General features: G+C 44.0%; 1 protein-coding gene across 3 annotated transcripts in view; it reads right to left on the reverse strand.

Annotated features, from left to right (window-relative positions):
• LOC147020770 (uncharacterized) overlaps positions 1-25,002 on the reverse strand; it is a 60,891-nt gene that overhangs the window by 12,343 nt on the left and 23,546 nt on the right. For all 3 annotated transcript variants that reach the window (XM_085896389.1, XM_085896388.1, XM_085896386.1), the window contains exons 3-4: positions 23,626-23,885; positions 22,784-22,924 (exon numbers count right to left, since the gene is read on the reverse strand). In XM_085896389.1, the coding sequence (XP_085752515.1) occupies positions 22,784-22,924; positions 23,626-23,885 (401 nt within the window). The remainder of the gene's footprint in view (positions 1-22,783; positions 22,925-23,625; positions 23,886-25,002) is intronic.

Here is a 25,002-nt window from a genome sequence, read left to right on the forward strand (position 1 = left end):
TCCCATGGCAATAATTACACTGAATGAGTTGCTGTTGCCTACCTCGAGGTAGTGAGGGCCGAAATTTGGAACTTGGCCAGGTTACCGATGTACTTGCCAACTCTTCCTGAGCCAAAACCGAGATGGTTAAGGTCCACCAACGACCAATGTTTGCAGACAAGTCACCAACTTAATTTCCCATTTATCACACAGCACGTTAGTTGATGCATTGCTCTGCCTGTGGAATAATCAGGGTGACAGTTTATCGTTGCGTCCAGCCTGCTGCAAAACTGCAAACCATGCATCCTGCAAAGGTGACTGCCTACCTTTAGCTATGTGTGCTCAGATCTGGCATTGCTTCCCACAGTGGCAAAGTGACACTTGCTAAGAATTCACGAAGAGATTGAGGCATCCCAGATATTTTAGAAATAACTAAAATGAATTGTATCCAACAAACAACTATTATTATCAAACCAACCCACATCCCTTGTTTGGCCGTGTCCATCTATTTTTCTCCCTCAGCACTGCCGTTGGTTTCCCCCCTCTCTTTCCGATGTTCCTTTGGTACTGACATTGCGTCCTGATCTATTCTGTGTTCTAGATCTTCCTCGAACATTGACTTTGTATACAAACTAGACATAATTTGACATCGCCACGTCGACCGATATGCTTCTGCCCACTTTGTTACGTGTCATTATACAGTAGACTCTCGTTATAATGGACCCCCTGTATAATGGACATCTCTCTATGATGGACTTTTTCGCCAATCCCGTGATCATTCAATATACTTTATGTACAAAAAAAACTCTCCTTATAATGGACTTTTCTTTATAATGGACTTTTTCCGAGGTCCCGAGAGCAAAAATACTGTCCTTATAATGGACTTCGAGCAAGATTTCGTCAACAAAAAACGATCATATCGGGCAATTATTTGCATTTAAACAGCCGAATGCACTCAGCTGTCCGCAAAGAGAAACTGGGAAATCCCTCAGCGTGTACGCAAAAGAGAAACTGGGGATTCCCAAATGTCAGCCAGTCTAACCTATTGATCGGTTGATGATCGCTCGTACATTTAGTATACAAGGGCCTGCTTAGAGGTTGGGTCCAGGCTCTCTCATGTGGCCACAGCATATCTACATTCCCTACACTGTGCATCGTGATACAGTAATGGGGAAAAGAAAAGCGATCGACCTATCGACGAAAGTGGAGATAATAGAAAAGGTAGAAGCCGGACAGAAGCAGTAGTCCGTGAGCAAGACAAAAATTCAGTATCAAATTTGGGGCAAAGGGAGACCTTACTTTTTTGGTGAGAAATAACCTATATTTCACGAAAATGTTTGCTGGCCCATCATCCATGTTCGTTTTTAGGCGTTATCTGCTCGGGAGCGCTCATTGAGGGTCAAACTAGCCGATTTTTTTTCTTTGCAGGTTTGCGAAGTAAAATGTATATATAATTATCTAACTGTCAAGATCAATTTGTGTTTTGATAACAATAATATGGTGTAATTACATTATATATGTAATTTATTTAATGATAATGAACTACTTTTTCAATCTTCAAACGCGTTTTTCTCCAATATCTTTAAAATCAACGAGACCGACTTTGCAAAAGTTCGACTGGAGCCCATACTAGTCGGCATTTTCTCGATTTGCAAACTGAAATGGGAAGAGGCAAGTCTGTGCCAAATAAAAGTGCCGTTGATTGCAGTCAGCATAGAAAATGTCACGCCGACATCACAATATGTTAAAGCATACTGCCGCTGTCCAATATTATGATTATTATTTATTGACTACCATCACATACAGAGGGTAAAGCATGAAAGTATACACATCTTAGATATATAGTAGTAGTCCATTAATATAAACTGAATTTAGTAGTGTTCATGGAGAGGTATGCTATAAGTCAAGATGGAAAATTTTACTTTTGTTAAGAATCAATAGTCGTAAATCTGTTTAAGAACTTTGTGGCAAAATTTTGTAATGGAAGACGGATCGCTGTTCATTGTAGTTGTAACGGAAGAGCTATCATGGACTGCATGATTAGTCGGGAGATTTTCGCCTCGAATAACTTCAAATGACTTTATTAACGAGATGCTTTCTGTAGAGCACAAGGTCCAGTCTAATTGCGAGATCCATATCTTACGTTGTCGAAATGTCATCCCGCCGTCACAGTGAAGATTGTTGTTATTAAAGTGGTTTATAGGCTGAACGTTCAGCTCTTTGCACAAATCGAAAATAATTTGACCGTGTTGGTTTGATCTCGTGTCTGGGTTTCTTGTGTAATAACCGTTTTGCGAGTTAAAACGTTCGAGGTTTGGTATTCGTGCATTAAGGTCGCCCATAATAAATACCTTTTCTTCGTTAATGCATTTTTCATGTATGGTAGCAAAAACATTGAGTTGAAAGTATGGGGAATCTGACGGGGGGGATGTAACAGGCCCCAAATATATGATTCGGAACGCACGACAGACTAAACCAGACTTGATCCTTCTCTTTTTTGACACTGTAGACTTGTGGCCATAAGTAATTAGCCACAAGTACCCCAAAAATACAATGTTCATTACTACGTTTCATTAGTAATTACATACAACATAGTGGGAGGCAATGATAACAGCTGTCTGATTCTGAACTTTGCACTTATTCTTCCCCACTGTCAGATTCTTCCTCTGAAGTATAGCAATCGGTAAGGTTGTCCTTTATGTCGTCTGTCATATTGGTACAGTCTTTCAGCCGACACTCGTCTGTGCACTTCAAGCCATTGACCATACATTCGCAGGTTGGGAGTTCACAAACACGGCAGCATTTGCATGACATGAACTCTAGTACTACTTGTGGTGCAGGTGGACCACTCATCCACAGAACATCCAGATTGCCGTTGTCTACAACGACCCAGCCATACCCAGGCTCAGGAGCTGCCATATCAGGATTGGCCTCCAAGCTCCGTCGCCAGACTGCACACTGATAGTTTGCTCGATGTGCATGTTGTTCCAGGCAGTCCTTGCATGGAGGTAGTTGTCCAGACTCGACTCCCCCCTTCTTTGCTCGCCACATGCTGAACCTCAGGACATTCACGCCCGTCTCGGGAGTCCTGGCTGCATATAGGCGACAGGTGAATGACTCCAGTGCCGACAGCATGTCAGCACTGTCCCCTGAAGTCCATTATAACGAGAGTCTACTGTACATACTTGTACCAAGTTTGATTTGAACCCCCTCAGCTGTTCTAAAGTATCACATTTTTACCTGACAAGACCTTTGACCTTTGAAAATCTTAACCACATAATCTAATAAGTTCGTATTTACATCAGTGTACATACTTGTACCAAGTTTGACCGAGATCTCTCCAGCTCTTCTTAAGTTATCGCGGTAACAAAAACCTATCATGGACGGGTGCACAGACGGAGAGACAGTAGGACAAAACCCAAAAACGTAATGGTTCCGGCAACTTCGTCAGTGGAGGCATAAAAAAAATCTCCCAGAGCACATTAATTAAGATCCTACACTAATATTACTGATGTGTCACTGAGGCACACATTACAACGACCTCTCTAGAAGAAAGGGGAGAGGGGGTTGGAATTACCAGGAAAACATGTCCCAAATGTGTGTAATAAAAGTGTTACCCTGAGCCCCATACCCATTGCCATCAATGTGCCCACAACTGCAGGGTGGCTGAAGCCAGATATTGTCTCTTACTTCAACAAAACATAAGGAAGCGTTGATACTCTGAACCAAAGGTTTGCATCTATGTTTCTAAGAGAAGACCAAAAGGATGGCCTGTCCCAATATGGAATATTTGAATACAGTCAGAATCATGAAAGTGCCCATTCTGTACCATTCAATACATGCTGACCAGCTTACAAGAGCGAGACACAACAAACACAAGTGGTTTTTTTAATACACATTGACGAATCATACTGCCTGCAAAACACCAGGGTGACAGTTTATTAAATTACATGGTATTCATATAATACATACCCAGAGCAGTCTTGAGGACTTGGTGCGAGCCAACTTTTTTGTTTTTTAACGTTGTTTTTTTTCTTTGATCCAATATGGCTCCTCAACCACATGAGCGATGACATCATCTTTGTCAAACCATATTTATCGTGGGTAGTAGATCAATTGGGTAGTGGTCAAGTAGATCAATCAACTTCCGGTTCCGGGCTTGGAGCGTCGACAGGTCTCGTTCGGGGCTCTCTGCTGACGATCTCAAAGTTAAGTTTCCGGTCGTTATCTGTCCCGTTTTAACTGTTTATTCTCTCACTTACAAGTTACTGTGCGTTCCAAGTTCGGTTTTGTTTCAAAAATCGTGCTAGCTTGTGAGAATTTGTCGACTTTGTCTTACCGGACGCTTCAGGCCTACCCTCGAGGCTTCAGGCCAACCGGTTCCCCTCGGTGTACGATCGTGTATTGTTTTTTCTCCCCATTACCTTCAATTTCTATCTTCCCCACTTCCTAACGTCCCCAATCTCTCCCAACCAATCACTCTATTTTTTATCTTAAATCAAAAAAAAAAAAACCGCAACCTTTCTCCTTCCTCACTCACGACTCTCAATTCTTCTTCTTCCTCTTCTTCTTCTTCTTCTTCTTCATCTCCTATTCTTCTTCTCCTCATCTTCTTCCTCGATTTTTTCTACAACACTTACATGACCTAATCTGTTGAAAACTCTCTCAAACATTAATAATAATAATAAAAAAGATCTCCTATAATGCTTCATCTTCCTCTTTCACACATGTGGTACTCTTCCACGATTTAAATAGACTGCTCTCAATTCGAACTTTCCTTCATACCTTGCCTAAAAAATCCAACCGTTGTAGCGTTTCTTCTCTCCATTCTCTGGATTCGCCTTGATTGCATCCCTCAAGAAATGTGTTTAATCGCATAACTGACCTAAAACTTAAAAAAAAACCCAGTTTGCTATGAATGTTTGCTTTCCATCAACCATTCTTTTTTTCCAACTTCAGTGCCAACTCACCCCTCTCACCCCTCACTCTCAAAGCAACCATCCCACTCTTCTCCCTCCAAGCCTCCTTCTCACCTCTCTCAAAAACTCCCCCCTCACCTTTCTCTCATGACTCATCCCTCTCTCATCCTTCTCAAAGTTGCCCCCCCTCATCCACAAAGCTGCCTCCTTCCACTGTCCTCTCACCTCCATCTCTTCACTCCACCTCCTCAAATTCTCAACTGCCTTCTTCCCCCTCTATTGACCCCCCTCTCCCCCAGCACCACAGAACCTTTTCTCCTCCTCATCCGGACCCCTCCCCTAGATATTCTGCAATCCCCCACACTTTTTCAACAACCCTTCTTACCTACCCCCTCGTCCCTTGTCCTACCCTCCCCCTCCCCCCCCCCCCATGCACCCAAAGCCTCCTCCCCTACCTCTTCATTAAAAGTGTGGACCTCAAATATCCGGGGCCTTCGCTCAAACCTTTCAGATCTTTCCATGCAGGTTGCCACTGACAAACCAGATATAATCTGCCTCACAGAAACTTTCCTCCCCCAAGACGTGTCTGACTCCCAAGTATCTCTCCCTGGTTACTCCCTCCTCCGGTATGACAGACCTGAGCCTCGCCTTGGTGGAGGAGTTGCTCTCTTCATCAAAGACTCTATTCCTCACTCTCCATGCACTGCCCTCACTCCCCCACACCCCCAGGAATACCTCTGGCTACGGCTTCCCCTCCACTCCAACCTCATGTTTATAAGTGTACTGTACCGTCCACCTAACAGTGATGACTCCATCTACACCTCCCTATCCGAAAACATGGACCAACTTCTATCTTTTCATCCAAACTCTCTCTTCCTCATATGTGGCGACTTCAATTGTTATCATGCCAGTTGGCTCGGTGTGGGTACCTCTCTCACCTGTCATGGCCCCTCAGCAAAAGCTTTCTGCGACTCATTGGGACTGACGCAATCAGTCAACTTCCCTACCCGGATCTCAACCAATGGTAATCCATCTCTTGATTTTGACAAATTTCGCTGACAATATCTGCTGTTCTTCCTCTGCTCCAATCGGTTCTTCTGACCACGTCATTGTCAAAGTGGACATCTCCCTGGCTATTATCAGAGAACCACCTCACTACCGTCGAGTCTGGCATTTCACTCAAGCCGACTGGCAGGGTCCCCAAGCAGCCCTGAAACTTATTGACTGGTATCCTATTGCTACTTTCTCCAACATCAACTCATCCTGGGAATTCTTTCAAAGAAACTTGCTTTCCCTCATGCACAGATTTATCCCTTCTCGTCTTCAGTTGTCCTCCCCTTCCTCCCACCCTTGGTTCACTGAAGCTTGTGGTGAGGCAGTTGTCCTGAAACAACTTGCCTTTGCCTCATGGAAAGCAAACCCAACTGAGGGCAATTTCAGTTCCTTCCATAAAGATCGGAACAAGTGTGTATCTAACCTCAGGAGAGCCAGAAAACAACATCTTTCTCATCTCAAGCCTGAACTCTCAAACCTCTCTCCCTCCTCAAAATCCTGGTGGTGTCTAATCAAATCTGTTTCTGGTGTATGTTCCCCCTCCATCCCCTCCCTTACCTCAAATGGCCGCACTGCTGATACCGCACGTGAAAAAGCTGAATGCCTAAACTCGGTGTTTGCAGCTAAATCTTGTGTCCAAAACCCATCACTTTCTGTACCCACCTTACCCAGTCGCACCCAACTGTCCCTGGACTCTGTGTCCTTTTCTCCTGACAAGGTGGAGAGCTTGCTGTCAAACCTCGACTCAGATTCTGCAACCGGTCCAGACGCCATCAGCCCACGTGTCCTCAAAGCCTGCTCTTCTGCCCTTGCTCACCCTCTCTCTGTTCTATTCATCCTCTCATTTGCTCAAGGTCATCTGCCATCTGCTTGGAAATCAGCAAACATCACTGCCCTGCACAAAAAAGTGCAAAAACAGATCCTTGCAACGACAGACCAATCAGCCTTCTCCCAATCATCAGCAATGTTATGGAATCCATCATCGCTTCAGACATCAAATTCTTCCTCTTCTCCAATGGCTTGATTTCCGATCATCAATTTGGTTTCACATCAGGTCACTCTACCCTGGATATGCTGCTTTTGCTCTCCAAAAAATGGATGGAGGTCGTCAATGCCAGCCAGGAAATCCGAGCTGTATCCCTGGACATATCACGTGCTTTTGACACAGTCTGGCACCCTGCCCTGCTCACCAAACTCTCTTCCTATGGCATCCAAGGCCATCTCCACTCATAGCTCGCAGACTTCCTCTCCTGTCGTAGTCAACGTGTAGCACTATATGGAGTTCTTTCATCCTCCCCCCCCCCCTTCCTGTTCAGGCTGGAGTTCCTCAAGGTAGCGTTCTGAGCCCTGTTCTTTTTCTGGTTTTCATCAATGATCTCCCTGACTCTGGAAAATCCTCTATGTCTCTTTGCTGATGACTCCACCCTCTGCCGTACCATCGGTCATCCCTCAGACCGGCAAGCAGCAGCTTCTTCGCTCACTGAAGATCTGGATAAAATCACAAACTTGTCCAACACGTGGAACATGTCTTTCAATCCGGACAAATCTCACACTATCACTTTGTCTCTCAAAGGACCGTTTAGAAAACCCTCCCATCCACTTTCTCAACAATCCTCTGGAAGAAGTCCTTTCTTTCAAGCTTCTGGGTCTCACCACCTGCCATGACCTTTCCTGGGAAAGCCGCATTTGAAACCTCTCCTCCAAAGCCAGTCGCCGACGGAATCCTCCATCGTGCAAAGTCCTTCCTCGGCCCACCTGAGCTCCTGACCACTTACAATGCTTTTGTCCGCAGCCCGATGGAGTACTCTCCCCTCTGGGCTGGTACTCCTGCGTTCCACCTTTCTCGGCTTCATGCTGTAGAAACCAAGGCAGTTCAGATCATTGGTATCTCCCGCAAAGAGGCTGAGTCTTTGGGCCTCTCACTCAATCACCGCAGGTTGGTCGGTGGTCTTTCTGTCTTATACCGTCTCCTCTCCGGCCTTGCCCCCCCGGCTCTCTCTGCGATTTGTCCCCACCACATTTCCGCAGGGCGCTCAAGGTCCGCCAACAACCCCCTTCTGGTAAAACTACCAAAATCACGAATCACTGCTCACCTTTTTTTTTTTTTTTTTTTTTTTTTTTGTATATCTTGGTCGAGGCTCGTATGAGAGCTAACACACAACTCACAGCAAGGAGGCATGAGACAAGAGGGGCGGGAGTGGAAGGGACAAAACATTGGGGAACAGACACAGGTGAACTGTGGAAGGGAGAGGGATGGGGATGGGACGGGGAACATGGCGAGGGGAAGATGGACATTAAAGGGACTTTCAGGAAGGAAAGCAGGAGAATTGAAGGAAGTGGGCTTGGGTGGATTATCGGGGGTAGAAAAGATCGAGGATTTGGATGGGGGAAGATAAGAGGTGGTGGTGAACAGCTGTTTTGAAAGCCTGGAGGGAAGAATGGGAAAGAATAGAGTGAGGAAGTTTATTCCAAAGGCGGGAAAAAAGAGGAATGAAAGAGTGAAGATGAGCAGTGATTCGTGATTTTGGTAGTTTTACCAGAAGGGGTTGTTGGCGGACCTTGAGCGCCCTGTGGAAATGTGGTTGGGACAAATCACAGAGAGAGCAGGGGGCAAGGCTGGAGAGGAGTCGGTAGAAGACAGAAAGACCACCGACCAACCTGCGGTGATTGAGTGAGAGGCCCAAAGACTCAGCTTCATTGCGGGAGATGCCAATGATCTTAAAAGCCCTGGTTTCGACAGCGTGAAGTTGAGAAAGGTGGGAGGCAGGAGCACCAGCCCAGAGGGGAGAGCAGTACTCCATCAGGCTACGGACAAAAGCTTTGTAAGTGGTCAGGAGCTCAAGAGGGCCGAGGAAGGACTTTTGCACGACGGAGGATTCCCAGTCGGCGACTGGCTTTTGAGGCGAGGTTGGAAATGTGACTTTCCCAGGAAAGGTCATGGCAGATAGTGAGACCCAGAAGCTTGAAAGAAAAGACTTCTTCCAGAGGATTGTTGAGAAAGTGGATGGGGGGGTTTTGTAAACGGTCCTTTCGAAGAGACATAGTGAGAGTGCGAGATTTGTCTGGATTGAAAGACATGTTCCACGTGTTGGACCAGTTTGTGATTTTATCCAGATCTGCAGTGAGCGAAGAAGCTGCTGCTTGCCGGTCTGAGGGATGACAGATGGTACGGCAGAGGGTGGAGTCATCGGCAAAGAGAAATAGAGGATTTTCCAGAGAGTCCGAGAGATCATTGATGAAAACCAGAAAAAGAACAGGGCCCAGAACGCTACCTTGAGGAACTCCAGCCTGCACAGGAAGAGGGGATGAAAGAACTCCATTTAGGGCCACACGTTGACTGCGACAGGAGAGGAAGTCTGCGAGCCATGAGTGGAGATGGCCTTGAATACCATGGGAAGAGAGTTTGGTGAGTAGGGCAGGGTGCCAGACTGTGTCAAAAGCACGTGATATGTCCAGGGATACGGCTCGGATTTCCTGTCTGGCATTGAGGACCTCCATCCATTGATGGGAGAGCAGTAGCAGCATATCTAGGGTAGAGTGACGTGGTCTGAAACCAAATTGATGATTGGAAATCAAGCCATTGGAGAAGAGGAAGGATTTCATGTCTGAAGCGATGATGGATTCCATAACCTTGCTGATGATTGGGAGAAGGCTGATTGGTCTATAGTTACAGGGATCTGTTTTTGCACCTTTTTATGCAGGGCAGTGATGTTAGCAGATTTCCAAGCAGATGGCAGATGACCTTGGGAAAATGAGAGGGTGAATAGAACAGAGAGAGGGTGAGCAAGAGCAGAAAGAGCAGGCTTTGAGGACACGTGGGCTGATGCCGTCTGGACCGGTTGCAGAATCTGACTCGAGGTTTGAAAGCAAGCTCTCCACCTTGTCAGGAGAAAAGGATACAGAGTCCAGGGACAGTTGGGTGCGACTGGGTAAAGTGGGTAGAGATAGTGATGGGTTTGGGACACAAGATTTAGCTGCAAACACCGAGTTTAGACATTCAGCTTTATCACGTGTGGAATCAGCAGTGCGGCCATTTGAGGTAAGGGAGGGGATGGAGGGGGAACATACAACAGAAACAGATTTGATTAAACGCCACCAGGATTTTGAGGAGGGAGAGAGGTTTGAGAGTTCAGACTTGAGATGAGAAAGATGTTGTTTTCTGGCTCTCCTGAGGGTAGCTACACACTTGTTCCGAGCTTTGTGGAAAGAACTGAGATTGCCCTCAATTGGGTTTGCTTTCCATGAGGCAAAGGCAAGTTGTTTCAGGACAACTGCCTCGCCACAAGCTTCAGTAAACCAAGGGCGGGAGGAAGGGTAAGACAACTGAACACGAGAGGGGATAAATCTGTGCATGAGGGAGAGCAAGTTTCTTTGAAAGAATTCCCAGGATGAGTTGATGTTTGAGAAAGTAGTGATAGGAGACCAGTCTGTAAGATTGATGGCTGCTCGGAGACCCTGCCAGTCGGCTTGAGTGAAATGCCAGACTCGACGGCGGTGAGGTGGTTCTCTGATAACAGCCAGAGAGATGTCCACTTTAACAAGGACGTGGTCAGAAGAACCAATTGGAGCGAAGGAAGAGCAGCAGATATTGTCAGGGAAATTTGTCAAAATCAGATCCAGAAGAGATGGAGTACCATTGGTTGAGATCCGGGTCGGGAAGTTGACCGATTGAGTCAGTCCCAATGAGTCACAGAAAGCTTTTGCTGATGTCCCATGGCAGGTGAGAGAGGTACCCACACCTAGCCAACTGGCGTGATGACAATTGAAGTCGCCACATAAGAGGAAGAGAGAGTTTGGATGAGAAGATAGAAGATGGTCCATGTTTTCGGAGAGTGAGGTGTAGATGGAGTCATCACTGTTCGGTGGACGGTACAGTACACATATAAACATGAGGTGGGAGTGGAGGGGAAGCCGAAGCCAGAGGTATTCCTGGGGGTGTGGGGAGTGAGAGCAGTGCAGGGAGAGTGAGGAATAGAGTCTTTGATGAAGAGAGCAACACCTCCACCAGGACGAGGCTCAGGTCTGTCATACCGTAAGAGGGAGTAACCAGGGAGAGATACTTGGGAGTCAGACACGTCTTGGGAGAGGAAAGTTTCTGTTAGGCAGATAATGTCTGGTTTGTCAGTGGCAACCTGCATGGAAAGATCTGAAAGGTTTGAGCGAAGGCCCCGGATATTTGAGGTCCACACTTTTAATGAAGAGGTAGGGGAGGAGGCTTTGGGTGCAGGAGGTGGAGGGGGCGGGGGAGGGTAGGACGAGGGACGAGGGGGGAGGTAAGGAGGGTTGCTGAAGGAGTGTGGGGTATTGCAGAATAGCGAGGGGAGGGGGCCGAATGAGGAGGAGAAAAGGCTCTGTGGTGCTGGGAGAGAGGGGGGACAAGAGACAAGGAAGATGGCAGTTGAGTATTTGAGGAGGTGTAGTGAAGAGATGGAGGTGAGAGGGCAGTGGAGGGAGGCAGGTTGGTGGATGAGAGGGGGGCAACTTAGAGAAGGAAGAGTGAGGGGGATGAAAGGTGGGAGAAAGGTGAGGGGAATTTTTGAAGAAGAGGTGAGAGGGAGGCTTGGAGGGAGAAAGAGTGGGATGGTTGCTTTGAGAGTGAGAGTGAGGGGTGAGGGGGTGAGTTGGCACTGAAGTTGGAAAAAAGAATGGTTGATGGAAAGCGAGCATCCATGGCAAACTGTGGTTTTTAAAAGTTTTAGGTCAGAGATGCGATTTAACACAATTCTTGATGGATGCAATGAAGGCGAATTCAGAGCATGGAGAGAAGAAGCGCTGTAATAGTTGGATTTTTTAGGCAAGGAATGAAGGAGAGGTCGAAATGAAAGCAGTCTGTTGAAATAGCAGAAGAGTAGTGCATTGTGAAACAGTAAAGAGTACCACATGTGTGAGAGAGGAAGATGAAGCATCATAAGATCGTTTTTGTTGTTAATATTAATGTATGAGAGAGTTCAACAGATTAGGTCATGGAAATGTAAAAGAAAAAAAAAAGAAATCGAGGAAGACGAGGAGGAAGTTAAGAGGAAGAAGAAGTAGCAGAATCGGGAGAAGGTGAGCGTGTTGTTGTTGTTGTTGTTGTTGTTGTTGTTGGGTATATTTTTTTTTATTTTTATTTTTTTTTTTTTTTGAGATAAGAAAGAGATTAGTTGGGAGAAGGGGGGAAGGTTGGAAAGTGGGGAGGATGAAAATTGAAGGGGATGGGGAGGAGAGAAATTGAAGGTAATGGGAAAAAAAGAAAAACAAACAAAAAAAAAAAAACGATCGAACACCAAGTGGAACCGGTAGGCCTCAAGCCTAGGACTAGGCCTCAAACACCAGGTAAGAACGTCGACATAAATACTCACAAAATAGCACGATTTTTGAAACAAAACCGAACTAGGAACACACATTAACATGTAGGTGAGAAAATTAAACAGTTAAAACGGGACAAATAACAACCGGAACTTAACTTTGAGAATGTCAGCAGGGAGCCCCGAAGGAGACCTCTTGCCGCTCAAAACCGGAACCCAACTTCACTCTTTCATTCTTCATTTTTCCCACCTTTGGAATAAACTCCCTCACTCTATTCATTCCCATTCTTCCCTCCAGGCCTTCAAAACAGCTGTTCACCACCACCTCTTATCATCCCCCATCCAAATTCTCGATCTTTTGTACCCCCGATAATCCACCCAAACCCACCTCCTTCAAATTCCCTGATTTCCTTCCTGAAAGTCCCTGTAATGTCCATCTTCTATTCCACATGTTCCGTGCCCCATCCCTCTCCCTTCCACAGATCTCCTAATGTCTCTGTTGCCCACTGTTTTGTCCTTCCCACTCCCTCCCCTCTTTTCTCATGCCCCTCTTGATGTGTGTTGTGTGTTAGCTCTCATACGAGCCTCGACAAGGTATACAAACAAAAACAAAAATCAAGCAGTCATGGACTGGTACTTACGAAATCGTCAACTTGACCTCTGACCTTGTCTAATAAAAGCTGTCTCGAGAGAAGGTCGCGACGCAAACCAGAAGTTTCTACGATGATTCTGTACCAAACCATCAAAAATCGAATGTTTTGGATGTTTGACCTCACTGTGACCTTGACCTTTGACTGATTTTGACCAAAATCTAATCAGCGTGAGGCACCACCCTCCTGAATCACGTGGTGTAATTTGACATTGGTAGCTTCTTCCGTTCTCGAGTTATCATTTTTTTATGTTTGACCTCACTGTGACCTTGACCTTTGACCGATTTTGACCAAAATCTAATCAGCACTAGGCATCACCCTCATGAATCACGTGGTGTAATTTGACATTGGTAGCTTCTTCTGTTCTCGAGTTATCGTGCCTCCAAACAAACAAACAAGCAGTCATAGACTGGTACTTACGAAATCGTTAACTTGACCTCTGACCTTGTCTAATAAAAGCATGAATCAGTCAGAAGCCCAAGGGGAGCTTGAATTCTGAATTCATTGTGGTCTACGATTTTACACTGTGGTTTGCAGATAATGAGTCCCAGACAAAAACGAGATTTCTTATAAAAATTCCATTTTTTTGTTTTTATTTTTAAAAAAGTGATTCAGTACCAACAGGATATGCCAGATAATAGGTGTATTACTTTTCAGAAGAATCTGAGAAGAGACTTATTATTTTATATATATATGTATGTATATATATATATATATATATATATATATATATATATATATATATATATATATATATGTATGTATATATATATATATATATATATATATATATATATCAGTTATTCATCGCTGTTCCAGAATTTCGACAACCGAATTTTAAGCGTCCTAAGCGATCGCAAAAACCGAAGACAAAATTAAAATCGAAGTTAAAACGAACTCGTAACGTCGAGCGAAGCAAAAATACTCCATTTCTCCAAATGAATTTACGGAATTATGTTTGACCTCACTGTGACCTTGACCTTTGACCGATTTTGACCAAAATCTAATCAGCACTAGCCACCACCCTCCTGAATCCCGTGGTGTAATTTGAGATTGGTAGCTTCTTCCGTTCTCGAGTTATCCTGCCGACAAACAAACAAACAAACAAACAATCACACAAACAAACAAACAGAAACGGAAGGCATCAATATACTTACGAAATCTTTAGATTTCTTAAGTAACAAACAAAAAAAAACAAACAAACAAACAGAAACGGAAGGCATCAATATACTTTCGAAATCTTTAGATTTCATAAGTTACAAGCAGTCAGAGACTGGTACTTACGAAATCGTCAACTTGACCTCTGACCTTTTCGAATAAAAGCTGTCTCTAGAGAAGGTAGCGACGCAAACCAGAAGTTTCTACGATGATTCTGTACCAAACCATCAAAAATCGTAACGTCGACCGAAGCAAAAATTTCCATTTCTCCACGCAATTATACCTTAACGTAACTCAACGACGCGTCTGCTCGAGCGCACTGCATCACGTGACGACCCGTGACGCGTCAAGTGAAATATTTTTATACAATCTTAAAACGTCTCCAAAACATCCGATTATTTACCAGAATTTCGACAACTAAGTTTTAAGCATCCTAAGCGATCGCAAAAACCAAAGACAAAATTAAAATCGAAGTTAAAACGAACTCGTATCATCGAGCGAAGCAAAAATACTCCATTTCTCCACATGAATTTACGGAATTGCGCACTGCATCACGTGACGACCCGTGGCACGCGAGTGAAATATTTTTTATAAAATCTTAAAACGTCTCAAAAACATCCGATTTTTACCAGAATTTCAACAACCGAGTTTTAAGCGTCCTAAGCGATCGCAAAAACCGAAAACAAAATTAAAATCGAAGTTAAAACGAACTCGTAACGTCGAGCGAAGCAAAAATACTCCATTTCTCCACATGAATTTACGGAATTATGTTTGACCTCACTGTGACCTTGACCTTTGACCGATTTTGACCAAAATCTAATCAGCACTAGCCATCACCCTCCTGAATCACGTGGTGTAATTTGACGTTGTTAGCTTCTTCCGTTCTCGAGTTATCGTGCCTACAAACAAACAAACAAACAAACAATCACACAAACAAACAAACAGAAACGGAAGGCATCAATATACTTACGAAATCTTTAGATTTCTTAAGTAACAAACAAAAAAAAACAAACAAACAAACAGAAACGGAAGGCATCAATATACTTACGAAATCTTTAGATTTCATAAGTTACAAGCAGTCATAGACTGGTACTAACGAAATCGTCAACTTGACCTATGACCTTGTCGAATAAAAGCTGTCTCTCGAGAAGGTAGCGACGCAAACCAGAAGTTTCTGCGATGATTCTGTATCAAACCATCAAAAATCGTAACGTCGACCAAAGCAAAAATCTCCATTTCTCCACGCAATTATACCTTAACGTAACTCAACGACGCGTCTGCTCGAGCGCACTGCATCACGTGACGACCCGTGACGCGTCAAGTGAAATATTTTTATACAATCTTAAAACGTCTCCAAAACATCCGATTATTTACCAGAATTTCGACAACTAAGTTTTAAGCATCCTAAGCGATCGCAAAAACCGAAGACAAAATTAAAATCGAAGTTAAAACGAACTCGTATCATCGAGCGAAGCAAAAATACTCCATTTCTCCACATGAATTTACGGAATTGCGCACTGCATCACGTGACGACCCGTGACACGCGAGTGAAATATTTTTTATAAAATCTTAAAACGTCTCAAAAACATCCGATTTTTACCAGAATTTCGACAACTAAGTTTTAAGCATCCTAAGTGATCGCAAAAACCGAAGACAAAATTAAAATCGAAGTTAAAACGAACTCGTATCATCGAGCGAAGCAAAAATACTCCATTTCTCCACATGAATTTACGGAATTGCGCACTGCATCACGTGACGACCCGTGACACGCGAGTGAAATATTTTTTATAAAATCTTAAAACGTCTCAAAAACATCCGATTTTTACCAGAATTTCGACAACCGAGTTTTAAGCGTCCTAAGCGATCGCAAAAACCGAAAACAAAATTAAAATCGAAGTTAAAACGAACTCGTAGTGTCGGGCGAAGCAAAAATACTCCATTTCTCCACAGGAATTTACGGAATTATGTTTGACCTCACTGTGACCTTGACCTTTGACTGATTTTGACCAAAATGTAATCAGCACTAGCCATCACCCTCCTGAATCACGTGGTTTAATTTGACATTGGTAGCTTCTTCGGTTCTCGAGTTATCGTGCCTACAAACAAACACACAAACACACAAACACACAAACAAACACACAAACAAGCAAGCAGTCATAGACTGGTACTTGCGAAATCGTCAACTTGACCTCTGACCTTGTCTAATAAAAGCTGTCTCTAGAGAAGGTAGCGACGCAAACTAGAGGTTTCTACGATGATTCTGTACCAAACCATCAAAAATCGAATGTTTTGGATGTTTGACCTCACTGTGATCTTGACCTTTGACCGATTTTGACCAAAATCTAATCAGCGCTAGCCACCACCCTCCTGAATCACGTGGTGTAATTTGACATTGGTAGCTTCTTCCGTTCTCGCGTTATCATTTTTTGGATGTTTGACCTCACTGTGACCTTGACCTTTGACCGATTTTGACCAAAATCTAATCATCACTAGCCATCACCCTCCTGATAAACATGGTGTAATTTGACATTGGTAGCTTCTTCCGTTCTCGAGTCATCTGTACCAAACCATCAAAAATCGAATATTTGACCTCACTGTGACCTTGACCTTTGACCGATTTTGATCAAAATCTAATCAGCACTAGCCATCACCCTCCTGAATCACGTGGTGTAATTTAACATTGATAGCTTCTTCCGTTCTCGAGTTATCGAGCCTAAAAACAAACAAACAAGCAGTCATAGACTGGTACTTACGAAATCGTCAACTTGACCTCTGACCTTGTCTAATAAAAGCATGAATCAGTCAGAAGGCCAAGGGGAGCTTGAATTCTGAATTCATTGTGGTCTACGATTTTACACTGTGGTTTGCAGATAATGAGTCCCAGACAAAAACTTGATTTCTTATAAAAATTCCATTTTTTGTTTTTATATTTAAAAAGTGATTCAGTACCAGCAGGATATGCCAGATAATAGGTGTATTACTTTTCAGAAGAATCTGATAAAAGACATGATTTATTATATATATCAGTTATTCATCGCTGTTCCAGAATTTCGACAACCGAGTTTTAAGCGTCCCAAGCGATCGCAAAAACCGAAGACAAAATTAAAATCGAAGTTAAAACAAACTCGTAACGTCGAGCGAAGCAAAAATACTCCATTTCTCCATGCAAAACCTTAACGTCACTCAATGACGCGTCTGCTCGAGCGCACTGCATAATGGGACGACCCGTGATGCGTCGAGTGAAATATTTTTTATACAATCTTAAAACGTCTCCAAAACATCCGATTTTTACCAGAATTTCGATAACCGAGTTTTAAGCGTCCCAAGCGATCGCAAAAACCGAAGACAAAATTAAAATCAAAGTTAAAACGAACTCGTAACGTCGAGCGAAGCAAAATACTCCATTTCTCCACATGAATTTACGGATTTATGTTTGACCTCACTGTGACCTTGACCTTTGACCGATTTTGACCAAAATCTAATCAGCACTAGCCATCACCCTCCTGAATCACGTGGTGTAATTTGACATTGTTAGCTTCTTCCGTTCTCGAGTTATCGTGCCTACAAACAAACAAACAAACAAACAGAAACGGAAGTCATCAATATACTTACGAAATCTTTAGATTTCGTAAGTAACAAGCAGTCATGGACTGGTACTTACGAAATCGTCAACTTGACCTCTGACCTTGTCGAATAAAAGCTGTCTCGAGAGAACGTAGCGACGCAAACCAGAAGTTTCTACGATGATTCTGTATCAAACCATCAAAAATCGTAACGTCGACCAAAGCAAAAATCTCCATTTCTCCACGCAATTATACCTTAACGTAACTCAACGACGCGTCTGCTCGAGCGCACTGCATCATGGGACGACCCGTGATGCGCCGAGTGAAATATTTTTTGTACAATCTTAAAACGTCTCCAAAGCATCCGATTTTTACCAGAATTTTGACAACCGAGTTTTAAGCATCCTAAGCGATCGCAAAAACCGAAGACAAAATTAAAATCGAAGTTAAAACGAACTCGTAACGTCGAGCGAAGCAAAAATACTCCATTTCTCCAAGTGATTTTATGGAATTATGTTTGACCTCACTGTGACCTTGACCTTTGACCGATTTTGACCAAAATCTAATCAGCGCTAGCCATCACCCTCCTGAATCACGTGGTGTAATTTGACATTGGTAGCTTCTTCCGTTCTCAAGTTATCATGCCTACAAATAAACAAACAGAAACGGAAGTCATCAATATACTTACGAAATCTAAAGATTTCGTAAGTAACAAACACACAAAGAGAGGACGGAAGTCATCAATATACTTTCGAAATGTTTCGATTTCGTAAGTAAAAACAGAGGACGGAAGTCATCAATATACTTACGAAATCTAAAAATTAGTTAAATTTTGCATTGATTGGTTAAGCAGTTTCTCTTACGAAGATTTTCCCTTCGATCCAATATGGCTGCCAGACCACGTGACGCATGATGGTCATTTTAAAAATGAAAATCCTGTTCAAATTTCAAGTCAAGCGGACGTAAATTGACAATTTTAGAGATTTTTGCCTATGTTGACCACAAAAATAGATGGTCATTGAATTCAGTGACCTGGAATGCAAATTCTCTTCAAATTTCTGGTGAATTCGATGAAAATTGAGGATTTCAGAAAATTGGCCAAAGTTGACCTCTGGCCTATGTTGACCTCAAAAGAGTGACCACTATATCACATGGTCATCTAACATGTGGTAAAGTTTCAATTTCTTCTGCTGAACGGTTTTCGATGTATGCTCTTAACAAAATGCAGACATGACGTACGACGTACTGTTGTGGGGCCGGGTCTAGATGGCGAGCTCGACCGCTTCGAGGGAGCAGTAGAGTCGGCTCCACCAAACACACCGGAATTTACGTCGTACCTTTCAGATAAATCCGAAAGGTCAAGGGTCCCTTATCGGACCAAAGATCGCCAATAGGTCGACCACGTGGGATAGGGTCAATTGCCAATTTCAATTTAGCTAAATACCCACGTCGTCCAAACTACCGGGGAAATTCACCCTCAGCAGGATCTGCGTGATCCGGGCCGTTACCGCGTCGTACCCCGAGCGGAGAGTACCAGAATCCTGCCGGACCAATTGCACGATTACGGCAACAATTGGGCCTCCTAATTCCTGTTCACAGCGCGGCAAACCAATGATAGAGATGACAATGGCGAGCTGGTACATTCAACAAAAAGGGGGATTTATTTACAACAATAATTGGGGAACGAGGGGAGCACGTAAGGACAGAGTTATCCGACTAAGCAATGCAAATAATGTACAACAAAAGCACTTAACAATTCTACTTAGACAAGACAGGCCCGCACACAGAAATGCACACCCAAAAAAGAAATGGACCCGCCGCGTCTTTATTCGGCTCTGCAGCCGAGGAGGATAGTTTGGCTGGGAGTCAGAACAGCTGGCTACCTGGCCGCAAGCGCGCAGCTGGTCGTCCACACCTTCCCGGAGCTCCAGTCGCCAAAAGCACGGACCAGGGGAGCCGAACCCAGAGGAGGCGAGACGACGTGGTCTCCCTTGATGAGATGATCGACCGCTCACTGTAATGCACCAGACGAGACATCTCCGAAGCACGGGATGCAGTCTGCCGCAGACCCAGACAGAAGTGCTCTTGTTGACAACCACTCACTGGCTTTGGATGCCAGGTTGGAAATGTCTGAATTGAAATGTCCTTTCCCTCACACACGATGACCGGCTGCTTGACAAACGCCACGATCTCTGTCTCTCCACCCTGGTCCCGACCACCACACTCTCTTCCTCTTTAGGAGGGAGAGGCTTCTTCTCCTGGCCACTCACCTCCTTATTGGTTGGACCCATCGTGTGATTTCCTGGCCGTCTCCCATTGGACAGGCCTATGGTAGGCAGGGCAACTCCCACCCTTCTGGGTGGAGTCCCGATCGGAGGCGTTTGTAGCTCCGCCTTCCTCCTCACCTCCGACCACGTGCATAATGGCGATGGTGTTGAGTGGGGGGGTGGGCGGGGCGCGTGAGACGCCCGCTCCTTGCCGATTGGCCAAAGAGGGACGCCATGCCCATGTTAAACTCTGCCCACGCACGTGCTCGCTCGCCGGCGAACAAAGAGCACGGACAATGCCGAAAGCAGAGAGTTGTTGGGGTCGTTGGTTGTGACGTAAAATCCTAACTATAAAATAACTCCTCAGCGCACGTACTATTAATTCCCATTAGAGTAGGGACGGGACCCTAACTAGAAACACGTACTTACCGATATAACTGATCTATAGGACCTAGCTGTTGTGTGCTCATGGTTTCCAGATACGCAACAGTATGACGTACGACGTATGTACGTATGCTACCGATCGCTTAACCCTGCTTTTCGCTACACGAGTGCGCAGGGTAATTATGTTTGTAAGAACTCTAAAAACAACAGTGTGCACTGTTATAAGCTGGCAGGAAAGGAAAGAGGAGGTAATGTTCAAAAGACAAAAAGTTACACTAATGGACATGTTGATGATGGCTTGAGGCTTCTGAGTGTTTCTTTTAAAGCATCAATTTGGCCATTAGCCTAATCTTTGTAGATGTCGATGGTGAAACAAAAGTATTAGATGCCAAAAGGAAGCATTTAAATGAATCCTGTAGAACATCTTTGTGATAAGTTAAAATGTCACGGTTATCTGCAAACGGTAATTCACAGATTATAGTCCCTGACATTTTGGATTTTATACAAAGAATCTTCCCACAGATTCACTGCAAATGGATTCATTTGTCCATTGTTTAAAAAGCAGATGTGAAAAAACACTCAGTCACCGAGTGGTTTTTCATTTTTGAGTGATTTTCATAGAATCACTCATAAGTAGATGTGAAAAAAACACACTTTGTCAAACAGAACGGCTTTTGGAGAGCACACACCTCTGCCAGGCCGAACAGTTTACATTTTGTATTTCACTGATAGGTCGGATCTGAATCCAGACCCCAACCAAAATCGAAACGGCTTGTTCTTGTCATTGAACCAACTCATCCACCTTGTTTTGTAATAACTCGTCCAGAACATTTTGAGATATCGTGCTTGCTCCACATGGTTTTTGGCCCCATCAAAAATGCTGAAGAATCACTCAAAAGATTCTCGTATCCGGATCCGGATTCGGATCTTCACCAAAATTGAACCAATTTGTCGTTTTCGCACTCCCAACCTGTGCACCAAGTTTCTGTGGAATCCATCCATAACCTTTTGAGACATCGTGCAATATCGATTTTTGCCCCGTCTCTCAATGGTGAAGAATCACTTAACATTAAATAACTCTCGTACCTGGATCCAGATTCAGATCTTCACCAAATTTGAATCGATTCGTCCATTTCACACATCCAACCTGTCCACCAAGTTTCGTCTGAATCCATCCATAACCTTTTGAGATATTGGGCTAAACATCGTTTTTGGCCCCACCTTTTAATGGTGAAGAATCACCTTAAAAATTCTCAGATCCGGATCCAGATCTTCACCAAAATTAAGCATTGCTGTCCTTGACAAGCCACTTACATATACAAAAATTTTCAGAAAGATTGCTTGAAAAGTCTGTCCAAAAATCAAGTGACAAACAAATGCTACAGACCAACATACTTGGTGAAAAAATTGTTTTGCCACGTGAAAAGCATACCAGAGGGCAAAGGGGATAACCTGCAGTCTGCAGGGATGAAGTGATCCCACAGGGTTTGTTTTACAGCACCTGATACAAAACTAGATTGCCTTATGTTACTTTGTTGAGACACCTCCTAAAGCAGAGGGGAAGGCTTATTGCTGTCGTCGGGTTTGCTTCTACAATTGGTGCCTCCAATTTTTGAATGCGACCCCAGAGTTTCTTAGACCCCAAAGGAGTACCAAACCACCATCCGTCTGTCCGTTGGTCCGTGCTTCCGTGATAGGTTTTCGTTGCCACGATAACTTAATAACGAATGAAGGGATCTAAGCGGTACAAGTATGAATAACGATGTAAAAAATAAACTGATAATATTATGGGGTCAAGATGTCAAAGGTCAGAGGTCCCGTGAGGTCAAAATTCTGTTACCGTGCCGACTTGTGAACCGCTGATGGGATTTCGACCAAATTTGGTATGAGTATACATTATGACGCAATGAAGAACTGATTCGATTTTGGCATCAAGAGGTCAAAGGTCAGAGGTCATTTCAGGTGAAAATGTGATATTTGAGGACACCTCAAAGGATTTAAATCGAAAATGATTAAATTAGTCAAGAGAATGTGAGCTGTCGCCGGTACCATGGCCAAATTACAAATTCCTGCCATAACCAGCAGAGGGCATTGCATCAGTGGCATAGCCACACCCTCAGCCAATGACGCTACCCCGCAGCGTCGTGCTGCATGTGAACAAAGAACGAAGAAGACAGGTGCAATGATTCATCAATGTGTTTGTGTCGTCCATCAGATTGACGCTGGGCGTCCCAGCTGCCGGCATTAATTGGTGTCATGGTGGAGGTTAAGTATCCCACGAGGTCCTTCGTGAAGAGTAGGTGAGCTACTGCCGGCAGCATGAACAAATATTTACAAATAAGTCACCTCGACTTCCTGAGCTGGAGTGAAGACCTGACCATGGTTGTGGCTTAGCAACTGCGTTGCCAACACAATGCTTTGCATAGGGCAAGGTACATGATGATGATGATGATGATGATGATGATGATGATATATTCTCTAATTTAGAACTATAAATTGATTTTCAAAAGAGGTTGTCCTCACCTTTCTCTCAGGAATATATAGAGTTGGGCTGGGAACCGTTCCCTCAAGTTCATGGAAAGAGTCAAGAGCATCCAGAGAACCCGTTAGCCGTGGCTTAATCTTCCTGTTGAACATGTTCTGATATTCATCAGGAGATGCAGACTACAAGGAAAACAGAAGATCAACTCAAAACTTCAAGTGTATCACCTGCAATTAATTAGAACGTTGCAACATCCTGTGGTGTAGCAAAGACAAGATAATGAACAGTTAACATTACCTTTTTCATGCAGACAAGGCACAAACCTATTCTGAGAATTATTTATAATAATATACCATTCCTTTCATGCCGTAAGGCACGCAGGGACGCTGAGGCAGTTGCATCAGCAAGTAGAGTCCTGGACGGGTTGCCAATCCAGCGCAGGTTACCCAGAATGGTTATTACCCCAGTAAGCTGGTACCCATTTTGCCGAACTCGGAAAGACGACAGGCTGAGTCAACCCCACCTCGTGTTAATTCATCGGCTGACAGGGGAGGAGAAGGACATTGGGACCATACTCTGTGCAGAGCGTTGGTGCTGCGTAAGCAGTCTCCTCGGCTATTGGGCACAATCCTGGACAGGTCGCCACTCCGACACAGTATACCAGCATGCTGGCACTCATTTTGCCGACCTCGGAAAGATGACAGGCTGAGTCAACCCCACCTGGTGTTACTTCAACGCGACATGGAGCTCCAACTCATAAACCTAAGATCTCAAGCAAGCCACCTTAACTGTTCAGTCAACTACAGGCAGTGAATGTATACAACAGCACAATAACAAAGAGCACACATATAACAATGATACGGGTCGGGGGACAATGTCATACCAGCTTGTATGAGTGGTTGTACAGGAGAATATTGTGCGGTTCAGGTGAAAGAATGGGAGATTTCGAAAGTTGACCATCCGCAGACAGGGTCGCACTCCGCCATCGTGGTTCCCGTGCAGTCTCTGGAGATGCGGGTGAGTCCATGGTCTTCTGTCGTAGTCGCAGTTCAGTTTCGTACTTTTTTGAATAAGTTAGAAACTTGACCGCATCCTCGTACTGCATTTTGTCAAAATGCACAGTGGCCGACATTATCTGGGTTTCTGATGGGCGAGAGCGCATTTCAAGGTAATGATCAATGAATGATGGCAGAAGTAATCTCGAATAACATTCAGTTTTTCTTTTAGTACTTGCAGGAGTCACTTAGAGACCTGGCCAAGTGATTTCTGGAAGAGGTTCCCAAGAAAAGGTTGAAAGTGATGATATGTTTCGATCAAGTCTTTTAATGGTGTTAATGTTTCACAGGGAAAGATAAATGATGAGGCTTAGATGGAGAGACAATAAGTGATGGATAGAAGAAAAAAAAACAAAACAATGAGACACACTTAACTTAACAAACTCAAATGAGCAAAGATCCTCGTCCTCTTAATGATGGCGTCATAAAAGCGAATATGACGTCATTGTGATGTATCAGGTTTGCGATTAATTTATCTGTGCTAATGCCCTGTTCGATTCCCGCAAACAAAATTCAAACAGCTTGACTAGTTTCGGAGATAATGGTATAGGCGATTTCCATTAGCGGCGATATTATGACGTCAACTTTTTTTTCTCGGAAGAATTTCCAAAATCGGAGATGGTTACTGCCTGTGCGTGGGCTTTCTGCATATACATGGCAAGTTTCACGAAGATCCGATGAAAACTCTGGGTTGTGAAACAAAAAATGTCAAAAAATAGGAATGACGTCATAAAAATTGATATGACGTCATAGTGATGTATCATATGTGCGGTAATTCATCTCTTTTAATGCCCCGTTCGATTCCCGCAAACAGAATTCAAAAAGCTTGCCTAGTTTCGGAGATAATTTTTTAGGCGATTTCCATTAGCGGAGATATTTTGACGTCATAACTCTTTTTTCTCGGAGGAATTTTCAAAATCGGAGATGGTTACTGTCTGCGCAGGGTATTTGTACATATGCATGCCAAGTTTCAGGAAGTTTCGATGAAAACTGGAGGCTGTGAAACAAAAAAGTCCACAAGAAGAAGATGAAGACCAACAACGTGAGTACGACTTAGAGATCCTCCACGAGGATCTAAAAAGGAGTGGTTACCTCCACCACCGAAAGGACGGAGGTTGTGTGTTCATCGCAGTCTGTTTGTCTGTGAGTAGGATATCTCAAAACGTTATGGACAGATTTGGACGAAACTTGGTGGGCAGGTGAGG

The sequence above is a fragment of the Eptatretus burgeri genome, chromosome 9 (genome assembly GCF_056783735.1).
Source record: "Eptatretus burgeri isolate ZD-2024b chromosome 9, Ebu_testis_v1, whole genome shotgun sequence".
Classification (NCBI taxonomy): domain Eukaryota; kingdom Metazoa; phylum Chordata; class Myxini; order Myxiniformes; family Myxinidae; genus Eptatretus; species Eptatretus burgeri.